General features: G+C 52.0%; 1 protein-coding gene across 1 annotated transcript in view; it reads right to left on the bottom strand.

The window, feature by feature from the left end:
* Positions 1-3,773: 3,773 nt before the first annotated feature.
* RHOA (ras homolog family member A) overlaps positions 3,774-20,530 on the bottom strand; it is a 28,961-nt gene continuing 12,204 nt past the window's right edge. Inside the window, exons 2-5 of the mRNA XM_084269586.1 lie at positions 12,565-12,722; positions 10,595-10,715; positions 6,583-6,713; positions 3,774-5,100 (exon numbers count right to left, since the gene is read on the bottom strand). Of these exons, the coding sequence (XP_084125712.1) occupies positions 4,927-5,100; positions 6,583-6,713; positions 10,595-10,715; positions 12,565-12,720 (582 nt within the window). The 5' untranslated portion in view covers positions 12,721-12,722 and the 3' untranslated portion in view covers positions 3,774-4,926. The remainder of the gene's footprint in view (positions 5,101-6,582; positions 6,714-10,594; positions 10,716-12,564; positions 12,723-20,530) is intronic.

The raw sequence follows: 20,530 nt of genomic DNA, 5'->3' as shown, positions 1-20,530 counted from the left end.
GGCCAGCACTGCCCGGGCCGGCCCTGCCGCCGCCCCGCCCCGCCGCGATCCCTCCTCCGCCTCCTCCTCCTCCTCCTCCTCCCCCCCCGCCCACCCTGCCCCCGGGGCCCCGCTCAGGGCTGGCGGGGCCCGGCGCTGCCGCCGCTTCCCCGCCGCTTCCCCGCCGCTTCCCCGCCGCACGGGAAGCCGCTGGCCCCAGAGCTGAAACCTTTGGGGTGACGAGACCCCCCCACCCCACCCCCCGAGTTACGGAGACGGCACCGCTGCCAACGGGAGCAGCAACGGGCTCCTGGGAGGGACACTGGTTTGTGTGCTGGGAGGAGGCCCAGGAGGCACCCTGAACCCGAAACGCTGCCGCTCACAAGGGCCCACACATCCCCTCTTCGGTGGCCTTTTATAATCCTCCCTCCCCCTGGCAGCATCTCCCTTTACTTCAGCAGCTGCTTTTCCCCATCCCGGGACTCTCAGCGTTGCACCTTCCAGTGATGGAGCAGCGACTGCTCTTCTCAGGGCTGCCCTGGGCACGGCACCGCCTGTACCCACCCCAGGTAGCAGCATTGCCCTCCTCCAGAGCACACGGTGCAGAGGCAGCTCTTTGAGGTGCCATCTCCATGGGTAGGACCAGCAGGGACCACGGAGCAGCACAGCAGCTCAACAGGGACCAAGAGCTCAGCTTCGGCACGGCTCCCAGGGGGGAGCAGGAAAGCCCCAGTCAAGCTCTTGGCAGCATTTGCACCGTGTGAGCTCCGTTCGTGGCAGCCCCAAGGTCACACAGCTGCTTATCAGCCCTGGCTCCGTGCCGAGGTGCACAGGCCCCAGAGCATGGGGGGGATGCACTCAGACCCCCCCCCCCCCTGCTGTCCTCTTTCGTGCTTGGCCTTGAGGCCCCATCACAAACACCAGCTGCTACTAACAGGCCACCATATCATGATGCTTCTCCGCTCAGGTGATGCTGGATACGGGGGTTTTGCCCTGGGCTGGTGTTGGCAGCTGCCCCTGCAACTGGGAACGGGATAGCTCCTGGCTGGGGTGAGCTTTGGGGCCTTGCCTGATTGTCTTGCAGGGTTTGCAGTGTGTGGCAGCGCTGACAGCAGGAGCAACAAAGTGTCCTGAGATCAGAGCAGCCGGGGAAAGGGCTGAGGGGATGAGCCGAGGCACATGACCCCTGTTTGCTTTTGGCAGCAGCAGTCCAGGCAGGCTCCTCACCCGCCTCTTGGGCACAGTGAGCCCCGGTGGTTTGAAGAAGAGGAATTGCTCCTCAGGGCTGAGCACAGGGCCACGGAGGGTTGTCTCTAATGCTTGCTCAGACTGGCACCTGCAGTCCTCAGGCTGGAGCTGGGGATTTTGTGTGAAGTAGGAGCTGGCTTCTGGGGCCCTGCCCTTCTCAGACAAGAGCAGGTCAGGGTTTTCCCTTCCTTGACGACTGAGTTTTGAGGAAAACAACTGAGTTGAACTTGCTTGTTGGCTCCGAGGTACACCCTGTGCCTTGACAGATTCCACAGTCAGCTGAACTTGGATCCAGAGAGGTGCCAGGAGGTCCAGGAGGCTTAAGGGACCCCTTTAGAAATGTGTAACAAGCAATGGTTGTCCTATGAGGTCAGAACGTTGCTGATGAGCAAGTGAGTAATCGCAAAGGTCACAAAACTCACCTTCTGGACTCCCTCCCCTGGTCAGGGGTCTGGTGCTCAGCTCCCGGCATCCACAGCTCCCTGCCCCTTACACAGCTCCACACCTGGCTGGGTCACTCTGTGAGCACTGAGCTCTCATTTCCAAAGTCCTCTCCGTCTGTTTGTATCCTTAGTTTCACCCAGAACAAAGGTGCCTCCAGGGCACTGGGATCCCACAGGGAGCCAGGCTGCTGGCCCTGGAAAGCAGGAAGGCTGAGGAGGACCAGTAATGACCACGTGCTGCTGAGCAGCCTTCTGCTCTGACGCCGGTGGTGCGAGGAACAAGGAGAGGGAGGGAGCTGCAGCTCCCAGACACGAAACAGGAGACTCTGACTTAGCAACATGTCTGAACTTGGAGAAGGACAGGCCAGGAAACCTGACGCTGGCTGGTGGGGAAGGCAGAGGAGATGGGGAGGTGGCGCTGTAGGTGAGCAAGAGCTTTAGACTAAAACTGGGGTCACAATTCCTTCTGGGTGGAAGCACATCAGGGGAGACACCAGCCGTGAGCTGGGCCTGAGGAGCATGCAGAGCTCCCTCAGAACCCCAGAGCGCAGCAACCCAGCAGCTCTGCAAGACTGAAAAACCCCAGTTTTGCTCAACAGCAGCCACCCCCCCCCCCCAAACCACCCCCAAAAAAGGGAACTGCAGAGCGAGCGAGCCTGAAACCAGAGGGTGACATCGTCCCTGGCAACGCCGCAGCTGCAGCGAGCAGCTTCCTGCTCTGCTCAACCCCATCACCCTGCATGGCTGGACCACGGGCACCCAGCCAGTGCCACCGCCTGGCTGGCCACACGCTGCCTTCTGGGGCGTCCATGGCTGCAGAGGGAGCAGAAGGAGCAGAGGTGTGGGGCGCTCCCATGACCTGGCTCTGTTTCACCTTGGCTGCAGGAAAAGGAATCAGGAACATTGTGGAAAAGGGGGGGAAAAAAAGAGGAAAACAAGAAAAGAGCAGGCTGGCATTTTTTTAGGCTGTAACTGGTGGTGCTGGGTGCTCTTACACAGACTGTGGCCAGCACCCAGCCTCCCTCCTGCCCAGCCCTGCAGGAAGAGGCTCAGCTCAGTAAATGCAAGAGCAAGCGTGGCAGTGCACCCGCTGCTCCCTCACCTGCACCCAGCAGCACCCTCAGCTCTCCAGCACAGCAGCCTGTTCCCTCCAGCCCATGGCTTGCTGCAGCCCTCAGTGACAGCACAGCTTTGCCAGGCACCACGCAGCCACCCTCTCTGAAGGGGTATGAGGGGAATTGGGGGGGAGAGGGAAAGGGGAGGAAAAAGAAACTCTGAAAACTGCCCCAACCCTCGTGGGTTGGGATAAGGGCAGGTTGTTGGGAGAAAGAAATCACACAAACAGGACTTTACAGCAAAACACTCAGAACTGGTGACACACAAAGTGTTTTTTCACCAACCTCACAGCTCAGACCTGTCCCAAAGTCAGACTGTCCCCCAGGGCTGCGCTCCTGGAGCCCTGTGCTCCTCCCCCCACCAGCCCCCTTTACACTGAGCATGATGTAAGTGGCATGGAATCCCCCCTCTACCCAGTTCGGGTCACCTGTCCTGGCTGTGGTCCCCCCAGCTCCCTGGGTGCCCCCCCCTTCTCATTAGCAGGGAAATATGAACAACTGAAATGACTAAACCACCCCTGCGTTACCAGCACTGCTCCCACCCACCCGCTGCCAGAAAGCACGTTAACTCTCTCCCAGCTGAACCCAGGCCAGGAGGTTACAGGGGAACAGGGTGCCCTGTGTGAGCGCTCACAGGCGCAGCAGCACACTGGCTGCCAGGGCAGCTGCTGCTCTCCCCTTCCTGCAGCCTCACCCACTGCCGCGGGCAGGATGGGCCAGCTCAGCTCAACCCAGCTCAGCTCAGCCGCTGCACGCTGGCCCTGGGAAGCTTCACTGCTCAGTGCAGGGGGTGGGCAGGGCCAGGCAGGCTGCCACTGCTCTGCTTCAGCATCCCCAGCCCGCTGCGGGCAGCAGAGGACTGAAATCGGTACTAAAGCACCTGCAACTGCTCAGGGAATCCTAGGGCAGCTGTTAGCAGAACCAGGATGGGATTCGGGTGGTCAGACGCTGGGCCAACCCTCCAGAGTGAGGAATACAGACACCAGGATACAGGGAGCTTAGAAAACTGCCTTTATTCTATTAGTTGTTGGAAAAATGAAAATACAGAAAGAGTTTAGTTGGCTGCAGAACAGCAAGAAGTTCACAGGTCAGGAGTCTGATCACTACACGGTAACCAAACTTACACAAAGAGTTTCTTTTACTTGTTGGTTTTTGTTGTTGTTGTTTTTTTTTTTTTTAATCCTTTAAAGTTTTGAAACTGGGTCCAGCAATGAACTTAAGGCAACTGAACAGTTCAGAAGCTTTGAGTGTGAGCAGGCTGTCTTTTCTCATCCCTACGGCAACGTCATGGAAAAAAAAAACAAACAACCCTCCTCCTGGGTGTGCAGCCCACTCAGGTCACTGGAATGGGTCAGACTCTTACAAATGAACAGGGGGAGAGGATCAGCTGCTTTCCATCGGACTTTTATTTTCAAATACAGTTTCTTAAAAAACCCAGAACACCTTAACGCAGAGGTTACAAGTAACAGTATTAGGAAATCCAATTATACAAAAAATACTACATCTAAGCTGGGGTAAATAGATTTATTTTTGGTAACATACATTTAAACTGGCACTAATTACACAGTAACTAAAAGGTAACTAACATGAAACCACAGAACCCTCACTTTTCCTTAGCTGAATGGGACTTGGTCATTTCAGAGTGATCACGTTTCCAAACTAATGCTTTAAAACACCACTGAGCCACGCAAACCAGATCTTCCTAAATGGGACAGCGCTAAAGCTAACGCTGGACTCCACACACAGCCTTTAACTGTTGGACTCAATTCACACAGGCTGTTAGTTAGAAAGTAGCTACACAGACCAATCCTCTGTGTTAACAGCTTTTGACTTTTCAAGAGAGACGAAAAGAAGAGAGAATTGTCTTCAATTAGCGCCTGGCATATCCTGTGAGTGCAGAAAAGGTTTGTTAGAGGAATGTTGAGGTTAACCTTGGGTGCACAGATGAATTTGATGCAGATTGTTATAAAAATCATGGTTGGCTTCTAAATACTGGTAGCAAGATGACTCGATTTTTAAATCTCTTAAGTAAATTATAGATAATGAAAAAGGCCAGTAATCATACACTAAGATTAATAAACAGCACTTCAAAATTACTCAAGTGCAGGGTGCTGCTTTGGCCATCTTCCTCTGGCCACGCTTTATAAGAGAAGGCACCCGGACTTTTTCTTGCCACGCCGGGCTTGCAAAGCAGCTCTAGTGGCCATTTCAAAAACCTCCCTCACACCGTCTTTGGTCTTTGCAGAACACTCCATGTACCCAAATGCACCGATGCGGTTTGCCATGTCTCGTCCTTCCTCGGGTTTGACAGGCTCCTGGGGCGACACAAAAAGCCAAGAGGTGAGAAGGATCCGAAGCCGCTCGCGCTGGGTCTCCCCCTTCCCACCCAGACCCCAACCAAGGCAAAGGGATTTCCAGAGTCAATCACAGCATCACAGAATGTCAGGGGGTGGAAGGGACCTCGAAAGCTCATCCAGTCCCACCCCCTGCCAGAGCAGGGTCACCCAGACTAAATCCCACAGGGATGGGTCCAGGTGGGTTTGGATGTCCCCAGAGAAGGAGACTCCCCAGCCTCTCTGGGCAGCCTGTCCCAGGGCTCTGCCACCCTCACAGGGACAAAGTTCCTCCTTACGTTCCCATGGAGCTTCCTCTGCTCCAGCTGCACCCGCTGCCCCGTGTCCTGTCGCTGCCACCCCTGAGCAGAGCCCGGACCCTCACCCTTTACATCTGCATGCACATTGATGAGGTCACCCCTCAGCCTCCTCTTCTCCAGGCTAAAGAGCCCCAGCTCCTGCAGCCCCTCCTCATAAGGAAGGTGTTCCACTCCCTTAACCACCTTTGTGGCCCTGTGCTGGGCTATTCCAAGGAGTTCCCTGTCCTTCTTGAGCTGAGGGGCCCAGAACTGGACACAATATTCCAGGTGGGGTCTCACCAGGACAGAGCAGAGGGGGAGAAGGACCGTGCAGCACTAATCGATGGGTGAACAGTGAATTGCTTCCCCTGAGAGCAGAGCTCAATAGAGCACGCTGCTTCTCTCTGGACACAGCACACCCCCAGCCCAGGCTATGCAGGAAGGGGGAGGATATCTCAATGCTGCAGCAAGGCTTGAGAGCACGAGTGGTTTTGTGACACTTCTGAGCTCAAAGTCTCTGGGACCATCTGAAACTTGAGCAAAGGACTGCTTATCTCTGAGGAAATGTTGATGCAACTCCTTCCCACAACTGTAACAAAAGCCTAGGGACAAACCCCCACAATAATGCCCCCATCTTTGTATGAAAACAGCTCCAGGAGCTGTGTATTTCCATGGCAGAGAATACCTGCTGTCCCACACCTCAGCTGGGGCTTTCAGACTTGGGTCTAAAAATGAAACCTAGTGATAGGTTCATGAAGGAGCTGCCGTTCCTGTGGTTATCACACCTCAAAACACCTCCCAGTAGCTGTTTTCCCTCACATCCTGAGCACCCAAAATAAAGAACAACTCAAGCATGTGCACTCCATGTGTCCCTGTCTCCTGACTGACTCCCTGCTGTACCTCAGGGGCCCAGCTCTGCAGCAGAGCACAGCTGGCTCTCAGGACCCCACAGGAGCCACTGGCATGGCTCAGAATGCCTCTGTCTAAAAATTAAACCTCCAAATACATAAAAGGAAGGTTCAATTAAAAGTAATATGTACTTTCTGGCTTCTGCCAGAGGGAAGTGTTCATTACACAGCCCAGAGGGAGCTGGCAGCAAGCTGCAGGCCCCTGTGGGCTCAGGCTCTGACCACTCTTGCCCCCAGCCCAGCAGAAAGGAACCTGCCTGCTTCATTTTGGCCAGCTCTCGTCTTGTGTGCTCGTCGTTCCTCAGGTCCTTCTTGTTTCCTACCAAGATGATAGGCACGTTGGGGCAGAAATGCTTCACCTCCGGGGTCCACTTCTCTGGGATGTTTTCTGAAAGTGAAAATAAAATCATAATAGTAAGAAGAGAGTAGTGTGACTGTACTGAGGTACACTCTGGGGAGAGTAGGTACTAGCATGTTAACCTGCTGAAGTTGGTGGGGTTATTAACAAGCAGTGGACTGAAACCATTCTCTTGGGTTTTGAATAGTCAGGTTCTGATTATTGTTAAATATAAAAACACTGCTCCTTGTTTATGCTTTCTGATGGTGAAAAGTGTCCCCTGATAAGTTACAACTTCTAATGCGTGGACCTGTTCATGTGTTGTGTCTTCTTGTGGCCTGTCTCTCTTGTTTTTCACTGGAATGAAATGGTAGGCAAGTCTTACTCTGGTTTGGAGTGAGGATACAGTCACAGCTTGGAGCTGTTCCAAGCTTGGAGCTTTGGGAAACTTTGACCCATCGGGACACCTACTTGTGTGACCTGTCCTAGGGACCCTGCTTTGGCAGGGGGGTTGGTCCCAATGATCTCTTGAGGTCCCTTCCAACCCCTATAGTTCTGTGATTTGAAACCTTTTACCTGTTGGCTGAGAGGTCTGATCTCACCAACGCCACTGATGCCCTTTTTTCTACCCAGTTTGGGAACCCAAAGACCTCTTCTGGGACTGCCAAAACGACCAACTTTGTCTATGGTAATTTTAGGGCTGAAGGACACCTGACCTCCTGGCTTCTCCCCACCTCTCAGGACAAGGATTAGCCCAAGGTACCTCACACAGCAGCGTGCAGGATCCTGAACAGAGAGTTATGGAATATTTTGCTTCAAGAGAAGCATTTTATTTACCTCCAGAGGCTAAAGATGAGCACAGCCCTGAAGCCTGAGTCCTAACAGCACCTCTACCAAACCAACACCAACCACCCACCCCAAACTCATCCATCAGCTGTAGCAGAGCTGCTGCTCTGTACACTGACTACAGGTGCAGAGAAACAAAGACTTGGGGTGAGTCCTTCAGAGCTCTGCCATTCCTCCCTCTCTGCAGCACATGAATTCATACACAAGAAGCTTTTTCCTCCTAACACAGCTTCCCTGTGTGACTTTAAATGGAGCTGCAAACAGAAGACTTGAGGGCTTCTGGAAGCAAAGCCTGATAAATTCTATACAGCAGGAAGCCTTGAGCAGCCCAAAACATTCAGTTTTGCCATGAGCAGCTCTCAGTGGATGTACCTGCAGGCCATGTAACCCCTGTTTACCTTCCTGAAATTCCCCCCAGCTTTAGAAGAGGCATTAACTATTCCAGCATTGTTTTCTTGCTTGAAAGAACAACTGAGACAAGCATTTTGCAGCCAGTTTTTGCACTGCAGCCACAACAACTACTCTGCAGCTGCCCCAGAGCACCCAGGGGGTGCTGGCCTCTGAACACCACACCCCCAGAGCACCCCCAGGGGACATGGGCACCCCAGGGCTGGTTCACAGCAGGGGGAGGAGGGAGGGAAACCCAGCTGAGATCAGATTTGACTGAAGGAATCCCGTGTCCCTGTGCCCCTGCCTGGCTGGAGGGTGTGCAGGCAGGTTGCTCTCCAGCTGCTGGGGGAGAGGTGAGCCTGGCTCAGTAACAGCCACACCGGGCCTGGCTGCAGCTCCACCACCAGCTGAGCCCAAACTGCCCCACAGAGAGACCAAGACAATGGAAGTTGCCTCTAAAACACCAGACCTGGTGGAAGGGAGGGAGAGATGAGGGTTGCTGGGGTTGTCTTTTCTAAGAGAGACACCTCCACACCCAAGTGCTGGCTTGTTGGCTGCTGCTCTGCAGAGCCCAGGCAAGACATGAGGCTGAGCAGAGACCAGACATCACCCCAGTCACTGTGACACCTTCATGAGCATCTCGTTTGCTCCTTTACTCCAACCTTCTGTGAACTGTGGCAGGAAGGGTATTTTTAAACCCTTGTGGGAGCTGCATGCAGGACTAACCCTGCCATTAACCCTATTTCCACGCTTCCTGGATCCTTTGAGCCTCATCCTTGTTTCTTCCCCAGATGCAACTCTGGGAGACAGGTTCATAGTAAGACAGATCAGGGCTGTAGTAAAAAGCCTCCCTAGGGACAGACTGCAGAGGGAATATAACAATGTATTGCCTAATTCCCAATGTAACAGCTGGGGGATAAAATGTTTAGTTACCCATCAGAGGTTCTCCTCACGCAGCCCTAACACAAACCAACATCAGTTTCTTTACAGCATCATTTAAATTTGATCTACTATTGGTAACTTCTTCTCTAGAGGCTTGGCAGCAAATGTGAGCCAGAGGTGTGCCCAGTTAGCCAAGGTGGCCAACGGCATCCTGGGTGGCTGAGGGAGCTGGGGGTGCTCAACCTGGAGAGGAGGAGGCTGAGGGGAGACCATATTGCTCTCTCCAGCTCCCTGACAGGAGGTTGTGGGGAGCTGGGGCTCAGCCTCTTCTCACAGGTAACTAGTGACAGGACAGAGGGAATGGCTGTGAGTTGTGCCAGGGGAGGGTCAGTTAGAAATGAGGAGACATTTCTTCTCCCAAAGAGCGGTTGGGCATCAGAACGGGCTGCCCAGGGAGGTGCTGGGGTCACTGTCCCTCAGGGTGTTCAAGGAGAGGTTGGATGAGGTGCTTAGGGACATGGGTTAGTGAGGAATATGGGTGGATGATCCTGGAGGTCTTTTCCAGCCCTTAAGGATTCTATGATCACCCTGACAGTAGAAAAGTCCAAAGGTTTAATTCATTCAGGAGAGAACTGGTGTCCTGGTATCGACGTGCCTAAGATCTGCCTCAACTTTACCTGCATTCCAGCAAGAAGCCTCACAAACAGCCACTGGTGAACAAATCCCACTGCTGAGAGGTAGACAAGGGAAATGTTTGTAGGAATTCCCTTGTTTTAAGAAAGTGCTGCCACGTTGTATTTGTTTTGGAGGCTACAATGGGAAAGAAATCAGAGTTCCAGAGACACCGTGTCTGAGAAATAAGAGCAGCTCACTCTCCTTATGCTCATCATAAAGGTCTCTGTAAGCCCAAACACACTGGTATTTGTGCATCAGATTCCAAAATCAATCAGTGAAGATTTCAGTGCTGGCCTGCACACAGCAGCAGTGCCCATCTCATCACAGCTGTTTGAAACGTGCTGTTGAGAGCTCAGTGATTGTAACTCCACCACCTCTCCTCTCCTCTGTCACAAGCAGACATCAGTCACTGGGAAGAGACCAGGCCAGGATAAAGCTCCAGCTGCTGATCCCTTCCAGTGAGAGAGCACCCCTCCTGTGGGGTTCCAGCCTGAGTTTATAACTCATCAAGCAGAGAGCAAAACAACCCCAGGCTGTTTGGGACCAGGAACTCAGAGCATCTCAAGCTGAGCCCCCTTGAATAAAGGGGAGCAGGATGAGAACACAAAGCCAGCTTTCCTCTTTACCTAGAAAGGAAGTTACCCTGCTTTGATGGGTACAGCATGGCTGTGAGTGTTTAAGAGCCTGCAATTTTCAAGGAGAAATGTAAAATAAAACTAAAACCCAATAAAATCCAATGCACCCTTGGGTGGGGCCGTGCCACTCCGTGGACACCCGATGTACTCCCAGGGTTCTGGCCACAGAGGAGCACAGCAGCTGCAGCTTTCCTGCTTGTATCCCTCCCAGGCAGCTCTGGGCTGGGTGCTGATCCAGGCCAGGGAGCTGCCTGCCCTGCTAAGTGCTGCTCAGGTTAAGCAGCAGAGCCCTGGGTAAAGACAGGGTGCTGCCAGGGCTCCCCGCTGCCACTCGGCATCGCCCAAGCACAGGGGTCTCTTTCAGACCTTAACTGAGAGCTGCACATGAATTCTGAAGCCAGGGATGCTCCCATCCTTTCAGCATGGGAAAAGGAACTGCACAGCATTTCTTTCCAAGAGGAGCAGTGAGAGATGTAGCTCTGGTTCAAGCAGTGATCTACTTACCTAAACTATCAGGACTATCAATTGAAAAACACATAAGTATAACATCAGTATCTGGATAAGAAAGCGGTCTAAGTCGATCGTAGTCTTCTTGTCCTGCTGTATCCCACAAAGCCAACTCAACCTGCAGGAGGAAGAGCAAGGAAGGCAGTTAGGCACATCACCAGGGAGGCTGTGATTCAGAAGTCAGTAGCCCAGAAGAGAGGAGGCTACTTCAGCTGAACACCACTCAAAAGGAGGAGACTACGTGACAAACCACTCTGAAAGAGAACAATTAGAAATGTTACGTTCCCTAACTCCAGAAATCAAATTTACTGCAGTTTTTGAGACCTCTCTTTCTATCCATGACCAAGGCCAAGTCTCTGAAAGGACATCAAAACTACCAGCAGAAGAATCAAAGGGAACCTCTCTGATAAGCACTCCAGAAACACCAGTGTTCAGGGGAACTGGACTCTCCCAAGCACAGGCTTTTGAGGATTCTGCCCATTTTCAGTTGGTTTTACAGCTGGAACCTGGAGTGACTAAGAAACATTGAGATTGTACTTATCTGTGCACAAATTCATTAAAACTTCATCACAGGAGAAATTTATACTGGCAATAAGCCTGATTTGTGTAGAAAGCTGCTTGGTTCCCAAGAACAGCTTGTGTTCTCAGTATTTCTACTTCTGGTGGAGTTGGGGGAGAAGATCCCAATGGGATCACTTAATCAAGGAACAACCACTGTTTAAGCTGGGAAATTCAAAAACTATAATGAAGCTCTTAAGGAACACTCTTGCTTGAGACTCTCTGGTGCAGCTGCCTTTGGAACTGAGCAGGTTCCTACCTGTTTAAACTCTTATGTCCAAAGGTCCCAGGAAAAAAGCCCACAGCAGCTCAGATGAAGACAGATGGGCAGAACTGGAAGCCAAACATGAGCTTGACCATGCAATGCCCCAGTTTGGGTAAGCTGTGAGGGTACAAAGCCTGACTTGCAGTCACACACAGCAAATTCAGGACATTCCTCCTCTCAGGGTCCCCACTGCAATTGCAGATGTGAAGTCTGTGGCTTTGGTACAAAGGTGCCCTCACATGAGGCTGCAGTCAGCTCCTCTGCTTCATCAAAAGACAAATCAATCCTGTTTCCTACCATCACTGTTTGGTCTTCGTGTGGCTTCTGAACGTTCCTGGCAAGGCTTTTCCAAGCAGCCAGAGGTAAATGGCTGTCACACAGAAGAGTCTCAAGCCCTGTTCTCCTGCAGACTGGTGTATGGTAAGCAAGCTTTCACCATGCTTAAAGTCTCTCACCTACTTCCACAACCAGCCAGGTGTCACTTCCACAACAGAGAGCACACTGCTAACCTGCTCTGTTCAGACACAGGCACAGCTGCTGGGCACAGCTCTCCCCACCTCATCTAAAGGCCCAGGGATTCAGGCAGAAGGGGATGAGGAGGTTTGACTGGGTGCTAAGCCAGGCCAGGTATGCCTGGCTGCTAACTGCACCCCTCCAGACAAGCAGGGCAGATGATGCTGATGTGCTACAGGAATCAACCCCCTTTCCAGCCCCTCAGTCGTCTGTTCTGAAGAGGATCCTGCACGGTGCCAGGAGTGGGTGTGAGAAGAGACTCTCTCCAGGACCCAGTCTTTTCAGTACCAGGTCCCTGTGAGCCTGGGGACCCCACCACATGACTGGGCTAGCAGCACAGTGTCCACAGCACAAGGGCATGGTTGAATTGCTCCATCTACTCCCACCTACTGCAACAGTTCACTGGGAATAACCATACAGTGTTTAGAATCTCAACTTGTGTGAGGTCAGAAACAGGTTGCTCAGCAGGCACAGGATGAGAGCAGCAGGATTTCTTCCCCAGAAACATGCTCCATCTTTCCAACACCATTTACAACACACATACTAAGCACTAACAGCTTGTTCAAGAGGCGTGGAGCCCATCCATGTCACACTGAATAAAGGCAGGGTGGTTCTGGGGGGTCACACCTACCTGCTTTCCATCCACTTCGATATCTGCTACGTAGTTTTCAAAGACAGTGGGGACATACACCTCAGGGAACTGGTCTTTGCTAAACACAATCAGCAGACAGGTCTTGCCACAGGCACCATCACCCACTATAACCAGCTTTTTTCGAATGGCTGCCATAGCTGGAAAAGAAAAGGACAACGTATTAATTCTCCCACCACAGCTTTTATTAGCATCTCCATTAATCAACAACCTCATTAATAACCACTTTCAAATGGGGCCCACAGATCCATTAAAGATAAGTATCCAGAATCAGTTCAAACTCTCATGCTACTGATCAGAGCATTCCCCAGCACACCCCTGGGGAGCCACTGGGCACAAAAGCAACACAAAGGAGAGGGAACCAACCTGGAGTAGCACTTCCTGACCCATTCTAAAGGCTGAGATAGGAACATCCAGAGGTAAGGAGTGCACAAAAGCAGCACTGTCAAAAGCACCTTCTAGGTAATCAATTAAGACACTTCAATTCCAGGGCAGGAATGTTTTCTCAGCATGCTGAGTTGTCCCAACATCGTTATGGATGACCTGGATGAAGGGATTGCACGTTCCCTCACTAACTCTGCAGCTCACCACAAGTAGGACACCTCAGGTGAGTCCAGAGAAGGGCAACCAGGCTGGGGAAGGGGCTGGAGGGCAAATCCTCTGAGGAACAGCTGAGAGAGCTGGGGGTGTTGAGCCTGGAGAAGAGGAGGCTGAGGGGAGACCTTCTCCCCACCTCCACTGCCCTGCCAGGAGGGTGCAGAGAGGTGGGCGATGGTCTCTTCAGCCAGGGGACAGGAGATGGGACAAGGGGCAATGGGCTCAAGCTGCCCCAGGGCAGGGTCAGAGCAGATGGGAGGGAAAAGTTCTTCCCTGGCAGAGTTGTGGGGCTGTGGCACAGGCTGCCCAGGGAGGGGCTGAGTCCCCTTCCCTGGGTGTGTTTAACAGAGGGGAGATGAGGTGCTCAGGGATGTGGGTCAGCACAGGATGGGAATGGTTGGACTGGGTGATCTTACAGGCCTTTTCCAAGCTGGTGATGCTGTGAACTACAAAGTGCCAGCTGGCCAGAGCAAGGAGCATCTGCCAAGGTAACCAGCCTGTCCCTTCAATCACAGCCACCAGACCACAAAGGATTTTTGAAGGACACGTCCCACTCCTTGATCTGCTTTCTGGGCCTGGCTGTTGCCAGGTTAACACAGGCTGCTACCAGCTTAGGTTAAGTAAAGGGAGGACACAAAGGGGGACCTGCTGCTGTTCAGCAGGTTGTACCAATCCATGGCCTCCTCACAGCACTTGAAGCTTGGAAAGGTTTAATGAAGGGCCAGTGTGGGGGTGGCAGTGATGGAGATGGCTCTGCTGGATCCAGTGTTGGGGGGGCAGTGATGGAGATGGCTCTGCTGGATCTGCCAAGGCTCCACAAGAGTCACAAGTGGCCCAAGTGGCATGGATGGGGACTGAGTGGTCACCACTTCCTGCCAATGGATGCAGTGGCAGGGTGATACGAGCCCACCAGGGAGCAGGAGGCCTTGGGAACCCCAGCAAGAGGATGTCATGGACACAAGACATTTGTACAGGCCTAAAGGACACTGGGCAAGTGCAGAGAATGCAGAAACTGCATCTGCCTCAGCAAATCTTCATAGTAAAGTCCTCTGAGGCTGAGAGAGTATTTTGGGAAGCAAAGTAGATGTGCCTGCCCTCTTCTTTCTTTTCCCTAGGCACTTATGAGTGACCAGCCCAGGAACAAGGCAGAGATTTAGGGAGTGACCTGGCTACAGGGAGTAGAACGAGGACAGAACTATGACTACTTTCTTCTCCATAAGATAAAGGCACTTCAGGGGAAGCAGCTTAGTCATCCCATGAAGCCTCCTGGAAACAGGACACACAGCAACACCACTGTGTAATGCCAACCACTGCACGACCGAAATACCCCAGAGGGAGCACCCTCCTGAGGTCACTTTTCCCATGACAATCCCAGTCCAAAGGTCCATGAAGACAACTAAGGCAGCTGGTGAGGGGAGAAGGGCTTGAAGGAGAATAAATGGACCCCATTTCCTCCTTTCCAGCTCTGCTCTCACCTTACAGAATGGTAAAGCTGTCTGAAAGCAGCCTTTAGCCCTGCTAGTTGGTGGGGAAGCTGTGCTTGGTACAGAGAGGCTGTACTTCAGCTCCAGGGGTGTGCAGAGCACCCCTTCCTCAGACACTGCCAGAATGGGGCTCTCTCACCTCATGACCACACACACACACACACCCCTGAGTTGTTCCCTTGGGGATTGGGGATAATCCTTCCATTGGTGGAAGGTTTACAACAACCCAAGCTTTGCTCAGGTTTCCTTGCAGTGGGTTTAGGTGGCTTTGAATACTCAATGGGAATATTTGGGTTTTACAGACCTAGAAATCATCTGCCCTCTGTACCAAGTCACCATCAACCACTTAAAAGTCCCACCTACTGTCAGCTTTGTCTCATCTGCCCTTAAAACTCTAATGCTGATGCCTAGGAAACCTCTGAAGCTCTCTGCTCCTGCACTCCACACTATGTCCTGTGAGCAAGCTTCCCCCAGTGTGTACCCTCAGCCTTCCTGGAGGGAATGGAAGCCTGTTCCTGCTCATCCTGTTTGGGAACTCTCTTCAGAGACCTTTCTCCTTTGGGCTGCTCTGTAGTAAGCTGCTGTCTATTCGTAGAGCTGAACATTCTCCTGTTGTGCTTTCAGTTCTCCTTCCTCTGATGGACATTTAATTCTACCTCCCAGTTCTGGTTCTGTCCTCCAGCTTAATCACAGCCTCTCTCAGAGGGTAGTTTAATAATGGTGATTTCCATACAGTTATTGATGTGGGTGATGAAACCACTCTGGAGACAGGTGATGGAATGGGATGACCTCCTCAGTGTCCTCACTCCTCCCTTCCCTGCTAGCTGCTGGGGCTCTAGCCATGATCACCTGTGTTACCAGTGACAGCATTTAGGGCAGGTGACCTCTTCAGCATCACCTCTGGATAACTATCTCTTTCTGTGGATTATCAGACCCACCCTTCCTTTATACTTCCCCATAATCCTTCAGTCAGTCTAGTCTAAGGTATCCTTTTTTTAAAAGCTTTTTCCTTGCCAGTTGAATCTCATTTTATGTTTAGATCTCCACAAACTTCTGCCTACTGTCTACAAGGAAGCTGCAACTCTGGTAAAAGAGACCAGACAAAACCATCACTTAGTGTGGTGCTTTCTAAAAACCCTTCCCTAAAAAGAGCAGCTTGAAAATGACACATATACAAAACTAAATTTCAGGAGTTGCACTTGCTCTCAGTATCTCTCCTAAGAAAAGCCCCACCTGACTCACTCCTGAGATCCATTCACATGGTTTGGAGCTGATATGAAAACTGCTCTGTCAACCAAGGTGCCTTTCAGCTACCTGTATTCAACCACTTCCTTCCCACCTAGGGCCCACCCCAGCAGGTCTTCTATGTGCAGGACAGTCACCAGGACATCTCAAACCTGCTGAGGAGTCCCTTCCCTTCAGTAAATCCAACATCTAGGCAATTCAAGTTCCCTCATCACCAACTTCTAGAGGACCCTGCAGAGATGCTCACAAAAAGCCTCAACTACCCAGTTTTTTCTCAGTGATGTGTGGTCTTTTTTACTTCAGCTTCACCTCCCAAAGAAGAACTCACTCCATCCACATAATGACCTGGGAACAAACATGTTGTGTAACACTCAATTCAGGATGCAGAAAGCAGCACTTGGGTCCCTGAAGCTTTCACCTGCCTCTGGAGCCCTAGGAGCTGCTTTTGATTTGCAACACAGGCTGAGGCTGGTTTGTTTATGGACTGCTGGAGAGGAGCTCTGTGGAGAAGGACCTGGGGGTCCTGGTGGGTGACAGGGTGGCCATGAGCCAGCAGTGTGCCCTGGGGGCTGAGAGAGACAATGGGATCCTGGGGGCATCAAGAGGAGTGTGGCCAGCAGGTCACAGGAGGGGATCCTCCCCCTCTGCTCTGCCCTGGTCAGGCCCCACCTGGAGTGTTGTGTCCAGTGCTGGGATCCCTGGGATAAAAAAGACAGGGATCTCCTGGAGAGAGTCCAGAGGAGGCTACGGAGATGATGAAGGGCCTGGAGCATCTCCCCTGTGAGGAAAGGCTGAGTGAGCTGGGGCTGTTCAGCCTGGAGAGAAGAAGACTAAGGGGGGACCTTATGAATGTTTATCAATATCTGAAGTGTGGGATGCAGGGGAAATGGGCAGCCCCTTTTCAGTGTCTGTGGGGACAGGACAAGGGGCAATGGCTGCAAGTTGGAGCACAGGGAGTTCCACAGCACCATGGGGAAGAACTTTTCCCCAGTGAGGGTGAGGGAGCCCTGGGACAGGCTGCCCAGGGGGTGTGGAGTCTCCATCTCTGGAGAGATTCCAGCCCCGTCTGGACGCCGCCCTGTGCAATATGAGCTGGGGAGCTGCTTTGGCAGGGGGTTGGACCCCATGGGCTCTGGGGGTCCCTTCCAACCCCTGTGACTCTGTGATCAGTACGTTTTCAGTAACAGCCCAGAGTATAAGTGCTGGTTAGAGAGACACCTCAGGATGTCAGCTCTCATCACTGGATGGACCCTCCACCAGCCTGGGAAGGAAGTCACCCAATATCCCAACTGCTCACCCCTTCCTGACATCGGTGGTGACAGAGGTTACAGCTCCATGGTACTTGATGTTTCTCCTCAGGCTGAGCCCTACTCCCTGCCAGAACCATGTGCTTCTGTTCAACAAGTAGACACTCAAGGATGGAACACTGCTGCTGGGCCTGCCCCCAGCTTGCTCCTCATGGCAGATTCATCTTGTCTGCATCACTCTCTCTCTGCATATAAAATTGTTCTAGCAGAACACATGCAATAAAACCCATGTGCAAACCCCTCACATTTGTTCTTCAAATTTTACCAGGTATCTGGCCACAGCAACAGCATCCCACGATCCACATGCCAAGGATGTTTCAACAATGTCCTAACTTGGAGGAGTCACTGCACAGACCAGCACCTTTTAGTGAATTATTTTAACTAAAAAGAAAGCCATTCCCATCCAGTGGGTAGCTGGAAGGGATTTTCAAGCCTGGCAAATCAGATTTTCAGTCTGGCAAGCTCAGCAAAGCAACAGCTCTGTATTACAATAGATAAAGTTAATGGCTTACAGTGGAGCTACATCATTGTGGTGCATATGAGAAGGCCAACAGTAACCACCCCTCACAGCAGTCAGGGCTTTCCACTGCATTTTGACATGCCCTGCTTTTCTTAGTCAAGTGTTCTGAAGCCTGGAAATACACTGAATTTGGGCCAGCAGTATGTTTTGAAAGGAAACAGAAAGCGCTTTTCTAGCCTAAAAGGTTTTGTTGAAGAGGTACAGCACTTATATTATATGCAAGTTAACATCTGCTGCAGGACAGCTTGTCACCAGTGAGTATGTGTCTAGATTTAGAGGTAAGAAACACTCTATGGAATCCCAGACTGATCCAGGTTGGAAGGGACCCCAAGGATCACAGAGCTCCAATTTCTCTGCCACAGGCAGGGACACCAACCTCCAGGCCTGGAGCTACACAAGGTTGCCCAGGGCCCCATCCAACCTGGCCTTGAACACCCCCAGGGATGGGGCACCCACCCCCTCTCTGGGCAGCCTGTTCCAGCCCCTCACCACTCTCTCTGCAAAGAACTTCCCCCTAATATCTAATTTAAACCTTCCCTCCTTTAGCTTCACTCCATCCCCCTTGTCCTGACAGTCTCTGCCCTCTAACAAGCTGATTCCCCTCCTGTTCCTCTGCTCCCTTCAGGGACTGGGAGGCTGCAATGAGGTCCCCCCACAGCCTTCTCTTCTCCAGGCTGACCCAGCCCAGCTCCCTCAGCCTCTCTCCATAGGGGAGCTGCTCCAGCCCTCTGATCATCTCCGTGGCTCCTCTGACCCCTCTCCACAAGTCCCACATCTTCCTTGTACTGGGGCCCCAGCTCTGGACACAGGACTCCAGCTGGGGAGGGCAGAGCAGAGAGGGACAATCCCCTCCCTGTCCCTGCTGCCACCCCTCTGCTGATGGAGCCCAGGATCCCATCACCCTTCCAAGTTGAAAGAGAACTCTATGAACTACCCAAGAGGAATTATTATAGACCAAGCCCAGGCTGCCACCACCTCAGTGTAACCCAACACAGGCCCTAAACATTCATCCTTTGATGCAACAGGTAGAGCCAGGAGAGACCAATAAACGTGGAGAGCAGCTGGAACAGCATCGCTGACGACGGGCACGGAACAGGGAGCGAGAGCCACTCTGTCCTGGGAACGGCTGCAGGGATCTGCTCTGGGGATCTGCTCTGGGGATCTGCTGCAGCAACACAACAGAGCTGCAATTTTTCCTACTCTTAACTGAGCCACTCCTCCCAGCCTTGCGTTTACAGGAGCCTTCAAACCAGCCAGTCTGCTAGATCCAAAGTGGAAAAATGACTCATCTGAATGGAAGAGGTTCAATTATGACATTACTCCGAGCTAGGCCAGTGCCTGTCACAGGTATTACAAGAGCTTTAGACATGGTTTACTCAATCCTGCTACCATCACAGGAGGTTACAACACAAGGAGCTCCTGTTTGCTGGGAGTTGCCACACTAACACCCCTGTGACATGAGGCTGCTATTTCTAAGCTCCAGGACTCGTGCAGCATAAAGCCCTGCTTGTGAGGGACATGTAGCCAACACTCCAGAAGAATGAGAAGTGGGGAAAATAGGGCTTTCTCCATGTTTTAAACATACCCCCTCCCCCCAAGTGTTACTGTTTACTGCAGTGGAATTTGCCTCTTCTCTTCAGCAGGCTATTTATTCTTCCAAGGAACAACATTCCCAGTGCCTCCTCTCCAGCGAATCCCAAGGCCACCCGGCACATGTCAGGATTGTGGCCACGCTGTTGACATTCTGAAGTTGGATAAACTGGTAACAAACATGCCAGGTTTGCCTGTCTTGCTCTGGATCTCATCATCACCATCACCAATCAACTGCTACTGACTTTCTATTGCCTGCTATGCCACACACAGCTGGATAATGCAGAGCTTTGTCCCACCAGACCCAGATTGCTGTGGATGTTGGCAAGGATGAGTTCAGCAGGACCATGAAGGATGCTTCTGATGCTGAGGGGGGAAACAGCCTTTAAATTCTTTACCTTCTAACCACACTGTTGGAAAGAGAAGGATTTGAAATCTTGTAACTAATGCTTTGGTGCCAACTCCTCCACACCCAGCATTTAAACAGTTTGCTACTGAGTGAGTTCCAGCCTGGAGCTCTTCTCTCCTGCTTCATACCCCCCTTTGGGCTGTCCTGGGCCAGCAGGAAAAACAGAGCAAGGCTGAGGGACCAGATGAAACCCTACAGAGTGTCCCCCAACCCAACCAGTCAAGCCCTGCCCTCTACCTACCACAGGGGAGAACTGCCTCAGCACCAGGACCTGGCTTTACTCTAATACACCCACTTTTGTTGGAAGGATGAGGAGGAGGAGGAATGAGTTTCCCCAAAGACTCCAGTGATGAAGACAGCATGGATGAGCAGGCATTTCCCACAGTTTTCTTCTGTTGAGCAAGGTCCAGCATCAAAACAGAACTACCAAACCAGTTTGGAGCAGAAAAGAGAACAGTCTAAAAGCAAATAAGTCTGCTTTTAGGGCAGCTCTATACAGACAGGGAAGAAATTGCAGAATGAATACAGGCTGTTTGGGTAGGGTAAGTGGTCCAAAGACAGTGAGCAGGTAATGGGGAGTGGACAGGCAGAAAGATGTAACCACTCAAATCCACCCTCCTCAAGAGTGAGCCCAGGACTCCCCATCTCCCAACAGAGTCAAAAATCTCAACCTTCTCCTCTTAAGTCCAAATGGAAAATGTCAGTGAGTACACATTTTGTATTCTTTTTCTCTGCTAAGTTGTTCATTAGTAAAAGTACATAGAGACAAACATCAGAAACACTGCAGCTTGCTGTT

The sequence above is a fragment of the Gallinula chloropus genome (genome assembly GCF_964237585.1).
Source record: "Gallinula chloropus genome assembly, chromosome: 12".
In the NCBI taxonomy this organism is placed as follows: Eukaryota; Metazoa; Chordata; class Aves; order Gruiformes; family Rallidae; genus Gallinula; species Gallinula chloropus.
This window is presented reverse-complemented; position numbering and strand designations above follow the sequence as displayed.